At 37.0% G+C, this 14,624-nt stretch overlaps 1 protein-coding gene across 6 annotated transcripts in view; it reads right to left on the reverse strand.

Moving 5' to 3' along the window:
* LOC150079291 (intermembrane lipid transfer protein VPS13D-like) overlaps nucleotides 1-14,624 on the reverse strand; it is a 1,618,665-nt gene that overhangs the window by 1,318,362 nt on the left and 285,679 nt on the right. For all 6 annotated transcript variants that reach the window (XM_090383928.1, XM_090383929.1, XM_090383926.1 and 3 more), the window contains one exon: nucleotides 6,688-6,913. In XM_090383928.1, coding sequence (XP_090240054.1) covers nucleotides 6,688-6,913 — 226 coding nt within the window. The remainder of the gene's footprint in view (nucleotides 1-6,687; nucleotides 6,914-14,624) is intronic.

Consider the following 14,624-nt stretch of genomic DNA (forward strand, 5'->3'; position numbering starts at 1 on the left):
CAGAGCATTTGCTTCTTGTAACGCAAACCACTAAATGCAATTTGAAATAGTTTCAGCTTCCGAGTGGCTAATTACGTTTGTTGTTCCATTAGCAGCAGCTTTTTCTTCTTCTTCTTCAGTTTCAGAATCATCCGAAATTGTCATCACTCTTTGAACAATTTCATCTTCTTCCAAAATTTCACATCCGACGTCCATTTTGTCCATATCCAGCGAATTATTTACTTCCTCCATCGAAATATTTTTAAAACCAGGAACATTCAAACACAACTGCAAAATTTCGGTTTCTTTTGGAATGGTTTCTGTATCATTTGAATATATTTCTGGCCATAACTTATTCCAGCTTCTTTGTATTTTATGAACTGGAACATCATTCCAGGCATCAGCAACACTGAAAATTGCATCTTTTATAGTGTAGCTTTTCCAAAACTCTATAAAATCTAATTTATTTTCTCTCAAAACAAGTTTCTGAATGAACATTTTGCGATAATGATGTTTCGTACTTTCAATCACGCCTTGGTCCATTGGTTGAATGAGAGATGTCGTATTTGCTGGCAGAAAGTGGCATGATATTTTGCCATCATCACTTTTTAAATCACATGTGTATAGGATGAGAAGGCTGTTGTTATTTAGTTTTTAGGCGCATTAGCAACTAAGGCCATATTGCTCCGGGGATATGCAGTGGTCATTCCCTGACCTTTCCGCATCCTCCGTATTGTGGCCACAGGCTCGAACCCTGGTCTAATCAAGAAGCGTGTGCTACGCACTGCTGCCCCTTCCCACCTGGCTACGGAGGCGCCTTTTATTACATATTGTGGTAAACCTTTTGATCCCAAATGTGAACTTACATATGGTACAAATAATTTATGAAACCAATCATGAAATATATCTTGGCTCACCCACACATTGTTTTGTGAGAAGTATTTAAATGGCAAAGCATTTAAATTAATATTTTTAAATGATCTAGGCATTTTTGGTTTTCTTATAACAACCAAAGGCAATTTTTGACTACTGATGGCATTAGCACATACCATTATAGTGATACAATCTTTTCGCATCTTATATCCCAATGCCATATGTTCAGTCATTGAGGCCAGTGTCTTTTGAGGTAGCACTTTTCAATTAAGGCCAGTCTCATTGTACTTGTATATTTGGTCTTTAACCAAACTTCAATCAGCTATTTCCTTCTGTAGTTTATCATAATAAACAGAAATTGATGCATTATCTGCACTTAGCTTCTCACCCTGGATTGATAACTGTCAAATAGCATAGCAAAATTTAATTTTGTCCAACCATCCGATGCTAGCCTTGAATGATCTCTGCCTAGTTTTTTTATTGATTTCAATGGATTTTTCGATTATAATAGGTCCCAATAATGGAATTCCTTGGCTACGTTTTTGAAACATTGCAGTATCCAACTGTTCATTTTTAGCAAGCTTCATTGTTTTACGACTTTTAACCTTACCATCAGCGGTTTCCATTTTTGCCAGGTGGTTTTAAATTTTGTCTGCATCATGTTTAATATCATTTACTGTTTTCTTCCTATTCCATAAACCATACTTGTAGCACTTTCACCTTTTCTTAAGACGATTGATTATTTCAATTTTTTGTAATAATCCCAACACTACTCGCTTATATTTCTCTGTCATTTCAATTGGATTACTAAATAAAAATTATTAAAATGTGAAAGAAGAGGTTAAAGTACAACCATATACAGTGAGCTGCATACAAAGACTGAGTGACACATGGTGCTCACAATGCATTATGGCGTAGTGAGGTTAAGTGAGGGTTAACAGAGACTGATGGCAAATAGCGTGACGGACAATCAAAGTTCTACTGTACTTAATATTTGATGACTTTAAAATGATAGGAATGTTACTTGGAAAAACAAAATTGTCTTGCTTTTTGTGAGTGGGACAGTTGGGCAAAGATCAACTGGGATGTCAAGATGATGCCTTGCTTGTTTGCAAGGTGGTGTTATTTGTTTCCTGACGAAAAAGGGGCTCAGAGAACATAATTCATAAAACCCTGGTAGACCCAAACTGGGTTTGATGAAACAGTTTGTGAAAGTTTTATCTCAGGAAGGTCCCTGCTTCAACTACCTTTTTAATAAATCCCCATTGATCAGATCGATGGGGATTTATTAGAGATACTTAAAAAAGAATTTTTGTTGAACCTCAAATTCAAAAACTGATGAGGGACCATGATTTTGAGGGAACTATCAATAAAAAAAAAAAAAAAAAAAACCATGGATTAGGTGTCTGTTGTTGAAAACTTAGGGCACAACCAGGATCCAGACTACAAGAATATAGTTAAAAATATATTAGTAAACTTCAAGAAGCTGGGCTATAACATGAATGTCAAGGTATTTTTCTCGATTACTTCCCAGAAATCTAAGCAGTGTTAGTGAAGAGCAGGGTAAGATTTCACCATGGCACTAAAGACATGGAGACGAGGCACCATGGTTGTGGAATTTCAACATGATGGCTGACTATTGCTCGATGCTGAGAGAGAGAGAGAGAGAGAGAGAGAGAGAGAGAGAGAGAGAGAGAGAGAGAGAGAGAGAGACTGTAAAGTAGAAAGAAAGAAATGAAAATTTGACCCATCGTAGATCAGTTTTTAAAATGAGGAACAAGTGTACAGTGGACTTTTTACCACACTGCTGCCATTTTAATATTGTTTTCAAAAAAAGTCCGATAAAAGTAGCATTTTGTTATAATTTAGGTGCAAAAATTTGGCCAAAATTAATCAAAATTTGTGAAAAATCAAATTTTCTTTTGTGACTTTCTAACATGTTCTGAGAAAAGGTTAGTGATTTTTATTCAAAATGCAGAGTAGTGTAATCACTGCTGATGGCTGTATCAAGAATAATACTTTCTTGTTGCTTCTAAGGCATTCAAAGAATTAATCTTGGAAGCTACTAGGCTTTTCATACCAACAAAGAAATATTGTTCAAGATTTAGGCCTAAATGGATGTCAGATGAACTAATTAGACATGGGACAGAGGAGAAAAATGCATGGGATACATACAAATTAACATGTGACACAGAAGCTTATGATAGATATAAGCTGGTCTGTAACCAAGTTACAAAAGAGGTTAGGCAGACAAAGGCAGATTACAAGAAATCTTTGGCAAAGGATGCAAAGAAAACAGCAAAGAGTTCTTTACTTATGTAAACTCTAGAAGGAAGGGGGGATGAATCAGATTGGTCCACTTGATATCGATGGTTCAACTTGATATCGATCTTAGTAAAGCCTTTGATACTGTTGCACATGGAAGACTGCTGCACAAATTGGAGCAGTGTGGCATTGGAGGCAAATTGCTGCTATGTATAAAGGGATGGTTGAGTGGGAGAAGACCGAGAGTGGTAATCAATGGACACTGCTCTTCGTGGACTAATATTATTAGTGGAGTCCCTCAGGGTTCAGTGTTGGGTCCATTGTTGTTTTCTGTATTTATAAATGATATTGATGATGGTATATCAGGCTTAATGTCCAAGTTTGAAGACAATACGAGGGTTGGTAATGACAGTACACTGACAGTATACAAATGACAATACACTGCTGCAACAGGATCTAGAAAAGTTGAGCTGATGGGCTGAGAGGTGGCAAATGAAGTTTAACATTGACAAATGTAAAGTACTACACATGGAAAGCAGTAATCCCCGAGTAACGTATCAACTCTGCGGTACCACACTGACAGTGGTAGAGAATGAAAAGGATCTAGGGGTAATTGTGCAGGCAGATATGAAGTTTCTGAGCAGTGCAGACGCAAGAGTAGTCTGCAAGAGTAGCTCATGGTGTCCTGTCAATGATCCCCTTGTATAAGGCAATGGTCAGGCCACACCTTGAGTACTGTATACAGGTCTGGAGGCCTCATTTTAAAAAGGATATAGAGCTGTTGGAACGAGTACAGAGAAGGGCAACAAGATTAGTGAATGGAACAAAGGGTTGCTCTTACGAAGAAAGGCTTAAATTTTGCAAATTAAAGTGTCTGGAGACTAGGCACCTGCAAGGTGATGTGATTGCGGGTTTTTTTTTTTTTTTTTTGGTAGTTGTTGGCGCATAGGCTTCTGTGGCCATAATGCACCTCCCAAGGTTTTTGCAGTACTTTGATCCAAGCCCGAGGCGGGAATCGAACCCGCGACCTTTGGGTTGTCAGGCAGGCACTTTACCAACCCAGCTAGCCCGGTCGGCTCTGATTGAGGTGTATAAAGCCTTGAATGGCTTGAGCATGCTCAATGCGGATGGGATTCTTCCCCTTGCTCAGAATAATTGTCTGAGAGGGCATAAATTCAAATTTAGGAAAGATGGTTGTAGGATAGATGTGCGGAAGTTTGCCTTTAGCCAGTGGGTGGTTGATTGATGGAACAAACTTCCATCTGTCTTTGTAGAAGTTGATAGCTTAAATAGATTCAAGGCAGAACTTGACAAACATTTGGAGTGAGTGGATGAATGAAATAAGGGGTTTTTTTTTTTTTTTTTTTGGTTGATGCTATATAAGCTTGCTTTCTTGCAACATGTGCCTTTGCTAATGCTAATGTTGCTGTATAAAACAGTCATCCAATAAATCCACATATGTCTTCCTAGTATTGAGTGACCAACCCTCAAATTCCAGTCAATATCTGGAAAGTTAAAATTCCCCATTATAAGACATTCTAATTTACTGGCCCACTATACCTTTCTGTATAGTTGTTAATTATACTCGTCAGAGTAATTAGGCCTATAACACACTCCTACTCTCATTTTTATTTTTCCAGTGGTATTTGAAATATCTAAAAGAGTACAGGCAACCCCCATATAACACGGTACTTTACAACACAGTTTTGCTCTAACACAATTGATAAATTGCAGCAATCCTCGCACAACACGGTACTTATATAACATGATTTTGCTCTAACATGGTTAGAGAATTTTGATAAACCTCGCATAACAGGGTATTTTTGAGCTTTTGTGCAGGGGAAAACCTACTATTATGTTGGATGTAATTTTTCAACATTTCCAATCTTTTTGAATCCCCACTGTTGACTCACTAGTCAAAAAAAAAAATTATTAAGAAATCCCTGTATTTTATTTTGTTGGGAAATTCCTGTGTTACATTCTGTGCTATTGAACTTGTACTTGTTGAACTTTTGGAAAATTCTAGATTTCAAAGTTTTATTCCTATTGGATAGCACACCAGGTCATCCAAAAGATTTAAGTCATCCAAATGTTGAAGTTGTTCCTAACGCCACAGTTGTACTGGGTTAATAGTACTTCTTTCATTCAGCCGTTAGATCAAGGCATTATATCCACCTTTAAAACTCATTTCAAATATATTGCCTTTATTTCAAATAAAGGCATGGAAACATTTCTCAATTGTGGGCTGTTTCAGAATCATAGCTTTATTGCTCAAAGAAGTAAAACCTTCAATGTTAAATGTGTGTGTGTAAAAATATATGACCAGAGTCAGTTGATTCAGGAAATATGGTCGAACCGGCAGAAAATATAATCGGTGCAATAGTAGAACTTGCTACATTGGTAGGAAGGGAAAGTTTTGATGATATGACTACTGAAGCCCTCGTGGTAGCACAGTTGACAGAATTGCCCTCCTCCACACACCAGCTGGAAAAGACCCCGAGTTCGAATCCCATCGATGAAGGGAGGAATTTTTATGGGTCTTTTTCACAATGTGGCTGAGTTAGTCAGGCTCGGGCGAGGGTAGCATGGTTTTTATTCCCGGAAACTCCAGTTTTTCATCCAGCAAAGCAGAAAATCTACCTCAGGACACGCAATTTAAAGACAATATACACAGAGCAACATGCCCTTAGTCGCAGATGCTCCTAAAAAATAAAAAAAGGTATGATTACTGAAGACGTTCAAGAATTACTGGTAGAAAAAGAAGGCGGCGTAGCAGATTTGGTGCAAATGGCAACGGAGATAAAATCAAATCAATTCAGATGATGATATAGCAGATGAAAATTCTAAACTTCCAATTTTACACTAAAAAACATAGGGGAAGGCATAAAGTTAGCCAAGCAATTAGCATCTTATTTTTTAAATGCAGATTCTTCAAAGAAAGGAGCCCAGAGTTCAAAAGGGAGCTTCAAAAATGCTTAGTTCCATACGATGAAATTCACAAAGATTTTTCAAGCAAAAAGCAAACAAACCCAGATTACTGATTTTTTTAAAGAGAGCAGAACATACACAAAATACAGAATGGTGTATTTTTTGTTAGTTTTGCTAACAAAATAGTGTATTTTTGAAAGTTTTTGGAATGTAACCTCCCCCTTTTTTTGTACTTTTTCTTAGTCCCATATAACACAGTTTCGCACAACACATGACTTTTTACAGGAACCCAATAACCGTGTTATACGAGGGTTACCTGTATCAGTAAATATTCTTATTTCAAGTGTTAAGAAACTAACACAAATTACACTATACTGTTCAGTAAACAATAATCTGATATCATTAACAATTTTGAAAATGAACACAAATTTCCATCTGAAACTAAGCAAGCAATTTATTATTGATTGTCAAGGTATATTTTACAACAATGTATTTTGCCTTATACTCTATTAACACATAGCCTAGTGCCTATGTAATGTCTTGGAATAGTTACATCAGATAAATGGTCTCAAAAGTTACTTAACAGCCTCTTTAAAATAAATTATATTAATATAATTTTTAATAAAACTGATCTAAACTTACAAACTTATCTTCTCCTTCCAAAATTCTGTCTAACTTGTGTTTCAATTCAGCTTTAGTTTGCTCTTTCAATACTTCATAACGCATACGAGCAACAGCAGTCAGTTTTAAGTCACTTGGAGAGGGTTCATATCCTCCTGACTTACTTTTCAATGAGAAGAACTCAAAAAGAGACTTAATGGCATAAGGATTATATACAACATCAAGTGAATGTAGATTCACAATTAACCTAAATTAATTTAAAAAAATAAAGTCATACACTGAATCATACACATCACAAAAGCATAAAAAAATTACTTAATCTATGTAAATAAAAAATAAAATTTATTTAAAATTCCAGTATGAGTCCAATGTTCTTCCGAGTATGGCATAAGATCTAACACTTAATAATGAAAATTCATAAAAAAAAAAAAAAAATAAAATAAATAAATAAAAAAAAAGCTAAACTAGATCAATCAGAGTGCAAGTCTACTACAAATTAAGATGTTTGCAAGTAAACATATTTATAATGGTCACACTTGGTCATGTTATCAGTGGGGAATGGGCATCAACCAACATGCTATAGCACCCTATCAAACAAAAATTAAAAATAAAAATTAAATTATGGGACACTAATTTTAATATTCCTCCAGTATGGTCTTTACTTTTGATCTGTGTTACTGCTGATTATTTTTTTAATTGGGGAAGAATAGCAATAAAAATTTATTTTATGGCTCTATGACCATTAAAAAGATGCATTGAATACCCACATCTGTGTGGTGTGAATTTTCCATGGAATTCATATTCTGGTTTCATTTTCACATATATCATTGCTACAATCTTTAGCAACAAAGTAGTTTGGATTTTTTTTTTTTTTAATAACAAGAATGCTATTATTCAAGGTGTTATTCGCCATTTTAAATTATTCTAGCCTTTTTTTTCCCCTAAAAATTACCGATCATTAATATAATCAGAATATAATCTGAAGCATATATTAATATGCTTCAGAGAATATGAAATGCAAAGCATTTTCAAGTTATTTTCTTCATTTATTTATTTTATATTTTTTAATTTAATTTTTTCCTCATTCTATTCAATTACACAGTAATTTTATTTTCAAAATCTTATTGGTTCACATGAAGATTTTGTTGAATTTGACTATGCCCATTTATGCAAATTGTTTACCACAGAACAATCACATCGCTCAACAAATTCAAAGTAGTATAATCTCCTTTCATAAATAAATGCTCTTAAAAAGTGAAACACTTACATATTTAAAACTAATCAAACCTTTTAACAATAAACTCCACAAAATTCAACAGAATTGTATTTTGTAGATTAATTGATTAGTTGCACATGGCAAACTAATCAATTACAGTCGGTCCTCGTATAACACGCGTTTACATTACACGAATTCGATCATACACGATTTATAAATAGGGGAACGATATCTTATATAACACGACCGAATTCGCTTATGCACGATTCGCCTTTGTGTTTACAAGAAATGGCAGTCGAACGCAGAATCACCCCAACTGAACGCAACACGATAGGAATGAAGAGAAGATTCTGAAAATGTATTTATGTTTTTTATATCAGTGAAGGGAAAACACATTTCACCATAATAACGTAAAAACCAACACAATTCCAGCTATCGATATAATCGCAAATGCAATTAGATGGAGTTTACTACCAGTTTATAACAGATTCCACTAGCAGAAACGCAACTGGAAATTGTTTTATGGTAGTAACCACCAGAAATGTGCTTTAGTAAAATGTGAGGTGTTAATAGTGTATCTCGGCCTTTACGGTGTTGTTTATTCAGTTGCTACATGGGCGCAGCTTTGTTTATGTGTATCAAGCATGCCTCCTCGCGTTTTGTAATTGTGCTTTATTCCCTAAAAATTAGTAAAATACTTAAAAGGTGTGAAAAGGAAGCGTCCTGGCGAAGACACTGCAGATTCAGAGAGAAAAAAAAAAGCAATATCGATAAACAGAGGCGGACTGGGTCAAAAATACTTACCTGGGAAAATTTATAGTGGCCTCACACTACGGTTTATAGCCAAAATCACACCGGCCTCCGGCCCACCAGGATTTCCCGGGTAAGGCTTATGGCCAGTCCGCCTCTGTCGATAGTGAAAAAATATGAAATTGTGAAACACTTTGAGCAAAATGAAAGATCATGTGATATTGCACGTGCTACAGACCGAAATGAGGCAACGCCGAGAATTAGAAAGAATGCAGAGAAAATAAAAACAACTTTCATAGCAGGAACAACTCAAAGTGTAATTAAAATCCATTAGATTAAGACACAAAGAATTGGAATAGATGGAACAGCTGCCATCTGTTTGGATAGAAAATCAAACAAAAAACAAGTTTACTTACGATAGAAGCAAAAGCATTAGCAATATTTTATTACGTAATAGTCGTAATAAAATACTTACGTATTTTATTACGACTATTTTATTTAATATAATATTTTTTTACTATTTTATTAATAAATTTTTATTATTTAAATAAATAATAAAAAATAAATATTTTTTTATTATTTATTATATTATAATAAAAATAAAAAATATTATAATATTATTTTTTATTACGTATTTTAATCGTTATACGAATAGTTACTTAACAGCCCGGTAAGGGCTGTTAAGTAACTAACTAACGATTAAAATTACCCGATTATTTATTGTGTTTGCTAATGTTTTGGTTCCAGATGAGTGTTCAATCTTGGGTGGTCGGCACCGAACCCCACTTTTCCCATAGGGCCTGTTGTTTACATTGCACGACGGTTTCTAGGAACACAACTATCGTGCTATACGAGGACAGACTGTACTAGTAACAGCAATGGTGCACTAACCTTGCCCTGAATTGCTAATACTATTTAGGGGGGGGGGGGGAAGAAAGCACTAAAATTAAGATATTAAAATTAAACCTTGGTTACACAAATAATGTACTTAAACATAGTGTCAAACGTTAAGATATAAAAAATGAAGTCCAGGTATGTTTTTCTACCTAATGTTGTAAACATGTACTTTTTATTATTATTATTATTGGTCATATGGTACAAGGAAGCCTGAGGCTTATGTTGCACCAGCCAAAAAAAAAAAAAAAAAAAAAAAAAAATTCCCAAGTTACCCCTGAGAGAGAAGTAGAAAGGAATCACCGAGAAAGAGAAGAATGATGATATCCAGCTCAGAACCCTGGGTTTGCCAAGCCCATACTCACCAGATGTGAGCCCCCATGGTGATCACTATCTAGCATTAACCTTTAAAGCATATCATAAAATTGGGAGGGCGCTGAATCTCTTTAAAAGTTACAGCTGTCAGTTACAGGCTCCGCAAAAACGATAAGTGTTTGCCTTTTATTTACATGATTGTTATTTTATATTGTACTTAATACGTAGTCATATACAATATAGTTACGCTGGTTATTTTTTATTTTTAATTTAGATAAAGAGTTTTTGTGGATTTTACTTACGATAGGTAAAACCGTTATTTCGTTCCATTTTTGTAGCCATTGTTTTTGGATATAGTGGTAGGGAATTCAAATTTTTTAATTGAGGTAGCTAGGTTGCTCTAACGCATAATTATATAGTAATACGCTTCACTGTTTCTATTTAATAGTTTCTATTCAAATACTATTGACATTTAATTTATTGATTTTATTAATTTAAACTACCATGCCCCAAACTAGAGCAGCAAAGCAACGGGCACAAAGTGGCAGGAGTGCTGTGACTCGGGGGAGAACTGAGGGGGGGGCAGTTCTCCAACGCATCACAGCCTAAAAAAATGTGCAACTTGTGAAATGTTTGCCGAACTCTCTGGAACGGAACATGATATAGCCATGGGGGATGTCTTTGTGTGTGCGCGATGTAAGGAGTGTAAGGAAATCAGGCGACAACTCAGCGTTGTTATAGGCCTATATGAGAGTTTGAAGGACAGGGTGGATGCCCTCGAAAGATCTAAATTGAGGGGCCCATCAGGCTCTCAGCTGCCCACATCAACGCCAGAGCTTGCACTTGGTCATCACGCAACACAGCGGCAACCCCTAAAGCAGAATGCGCTGGTCCCACAGGAACTAGTTGTTGTTGGTGACTCTATTGTCAGGGAAACGGGGAACATGCTTTGTAAAAAGGATAGGTGGAACAGGACCAGGGTATGTCTGCCAGGGGCAAAGGTTGATGACGTTGTAGAGCGTATATCATCTTTCAAGGGCACAAAAGGTGATATAGTTGTACACGTTGGCACTAATGATATTAAGAGTAGGAGACCGGCGGAATTACTCAACAAGTACAGGTCACTGTTGAAAAAAAGCCGTGAAATACGGTTGAATTTGAAAGTGTCTGCAATTCTGCCCAGACACGATAGGAGGGAGTACATGATGAGAGCCTTGTCGATCAATTCGGCCCTGGAAAGATTGTGCAAGGCTCAAGGGGTAGAATTTTTTTCAGCCTGGACTGTACTTGTTAACAGGAGAGATTGCTTCTACAGGGATGGGATACACTTAAATAGAAAGGGTGCAAGAATATTTGCTGATGCTATCGAGGCAGTGTTAGGTGGGTCGGAAAACTGCTAGTTTGGTGGGATACAAAGACTAATAGTTTAACAGTAACCGCAGGCAGAGGTGAAGGTGATTCTTGCACAACTTCTATTAGAATAAGAAGCGACCTGGAGCGAGGGGTGTTGGGGGTTTCAGGGACGGATGGCAGTCATCATGGAATAGTTGTGTATATGGGATGTGTTAGGGTAACAAGGAATAGGCATAGGAGCATGTATGCTTGCATGTATACCAATGCTAGAAGTATAGTAAATAAATTTGATGAATTTGAAGTGTTGGTCAAGACATCAAAGGCGGATATTGTTGGGATAGCAGAGACGTGTTGTCACAAAGATATAAGGAATGCAGAACTGGAATTTGGGGAGTACAATGTGTACAGAAAGGATAGACAGGACAGAAAGGGAGGGGGTATTATGCTGTTAATTAAGAAAAACATAAAATCAAAGGAAGTGCACCCAGTTAATATAGATGAACAGTGCTCTGTTGAGTCAGTTTGGTGTGAGATAAGCACTGCGAAACGAAAAATAAGGGTAGGAGTGTGTTATAGGCCTAATGACTTGAATGAGTACAATGAACAATTGTACAGAGAAATAGAGTGGGCCAGTAAATCAGAATGTCTTATAATGGGGGATTTTAACTTCCCAGATATTGACTGGAACTTGTGGGTTGGTCACTCACACACTAGTCAGACTTTTGTGGATTTATTGGATGATTGTTTTCTGCAGCAGCATGTTCGAGAGGCAACCAGAGAAAGTAACACTCTTGATCTGGTTATCAGCAGTGATCATTCGTGTATTAAGAATTTGCAGATAAAGGAACCACTAGGTGGCAGTGATCACAGTGTGCTGAAGTGGAATTTACTCAAAGAGGTAACTACCGTCAGGGGTAAAGGAAATGGTTTTTGCTTCCATAAAGGGGAGTACATGGTCTCAGACAGTTTTTAAATTCTGTACAGTGGGATCAACTGACGATGTTACCAACAGTAAATTCTAAGTGGGAAGCATTCAAGGAATTAATCGTGGAAGCTACTAGACTTTATATACCGATTAAGAAATATCGTTCAAGGTTTAGGCCTAAATGGTTATCAAATGAACTAATGAGACTCGTGACAGAGAAGAAAAATGCATGGGATGCATATAAATTATCAGGTGACGCAGAAGCCTGTGGCAGATATAAGCTAGTCTGTAATCAGGTAACAAAGGAGGTTCGGCAGGCGAAGGCGGATTACGAGAAATCTTTGGCAAAAGATGCTAAGAAAAACAGCAAGGATTTCTTTACTTATATAAACTCTAAAAGGAAGGGGATGAATATGATTGGTCCACTTGACATCGATGGTTCGACTGTTGATGATCCTGCTCAGATAGCAAACAAACTGAATGAGTATTTTGCATCTACATTCACACGTGAGGAATTATTACAATTTGAAAATGGAAGAGGGTTATCAAATTGTAGCAGTGTGCTTAATGATTTTGTAATAACTGAGAGCAAATTGGAGGAGAAATTGTTGAAGTTAAACATAAGAAAGGCACCTGGGGTGGATGGGATCTATCCAGTTATTTTAAAGGAGGCGGCAAAGCAACTAAGCAAACCCTTAGCCATAATTATGAGAGCATCCTTGGACTCAGGGGAGGTTCCCACGGACTGGAGATGTGCAAATGTGTCCCCAATTCACAAAGGTGGATCGAAGGGTGACACGAGTAATTACAGACCAGTTAGTTTAACTTCTGTTCCGGGTAAAATAATGGAGTCACTGGTTAAAGATGCATTGCAGGATCATCTAGACAAGACTGCAGCAATAATTCAAACACAGCATGGGTTTGTTAAGGGAAAGTCTTGTCTGACAAATTTGATTGGTTATTATGATGTGGTCACAAAGGAACTGGATGCAAAAAATAATTTTGATATCATATACTTGGATTTCAGGAAAGCTTTTGACACTGTTGCGCATGGAAGACTACTGTACAAATTGGAGCAGAATGGTATTAAGGGTAAGTTGCTACAATGGATAAAAGGATGGTTAAGTGGGAGAAGACAGAGGGTGGTAATCAATGGGTGCTGCTCTTCGTGGACTAATGTTATTAGTGGAGTCCCACAGGGTTCGGTGTTGGGTCCACTGTTGTTTTGTGTATTTATCAATGATATTGATGAAGGTATATCAGGCTTAATGTCGAAGTTTGCATATGACACAAAGGTTGACAGGGTTGTTAATGACAGTAATGGCAGTGAGCTACTGCAACAGGATCTAGATAATTTGGGCAGATGGGCTAAGAAGTGGCAACTGAAGTTTAACCTTGACAAATGCAAAGTACTGCATATAGGTAGAAGTAACCCCAGAGAAACCTACCAACTGTGTGGTACTACACTTAAGGTGGTAGAAAATGAAAAAGACCTGGGAGTAATTGTGCAGTCAGATATGAAGTTTTCTGAGCAATGCAGACAGGCTGCTAGGGCAGGTCATGGGGTTTTGTCAATGATATATAGGAATTTTGCTAGCAGGGAAAAGGAGGTGATTGTCCCTCTGTATAAGGCAATGGTCAGGCCACGCCTTGAGTACTGCGTACAGGTCTGGAGGCCTCATTTTAGGAAGGATGTAGATTTGCTTGAGCGTGTACAGAGAAGAGCAACACGATTGGTGAGGGGAATGAAGGGATACTCTTACCAAGAGAGGCTTAAGTTCTGCAAATTGCAGTGGCTGGAGACTAGGCACCTGCGCGGTGATCTGATTGAGGTCTATAGGGCCTTGAATGGGTTGAGCACGCTGAATTCTGATGGGATCCTTCCACTTGTTCAGATTACGGACCTACGGGGACATAAGTTCAAATTAAGAAAGGACAGATGTGCGGAAGTTTGCCTTTAGCCAGCGGGTGGTTAATTGCTGGAACAAACTTCCATCTGTCGTTGTGGAAGTTGATAGGTTAAATAAATTTAAGGAGGAACTGGACAGGCATTTGGAGGGAATGGTGTGATTTTTTTTTTTTTGGCTGATGCTGCATAAGCTCCTACACTTGCTTTCTTGCATCATGTGCCACCACTACTACTACTACTAATTCAGTAGGTCTGTAATTAAAAAAACCTCTCAATACTTGAAAATCAACACAAACTTGAATAAAACCAGAAAAGTAAACTTATCAGAAAACCAAAAAAACACCTAATTATGGAAACTTCCAACTAAATCAGAAGAATTGGCAGGTATGTAGAAGCCACAACAGCAAGAATGGGACATATCTTCCATGCAACAAATTGTGCAAATGCTTACAGAAACCAGGAAAGGGATTACATTTCTTGGACCTAACAAGACCACATGAATCTTATCTTTAAATCAAAGCATCCATACAGTGGGACAAGGCCCTGCACATTAAAGAGTAGCTTGCCTTTGTATGCCTCTGAAAGAAAAGCAAACT

Source organism: Mastigoproctus giganteus, chromosome 10 (assembly GCF_048544385.1).
Source record: "Mastigoproctus giganteus isolate SK-2022 chromosome 10, ASM4854438v1, whole genome shotgun sequence".
Lineage (NCBI taxonomy): Eukaryota > Metazoa > Arthropoda > Arachnida > Uropygi > Thelyphonidae > Mastigoproctus > Mastigoproctus giganteus.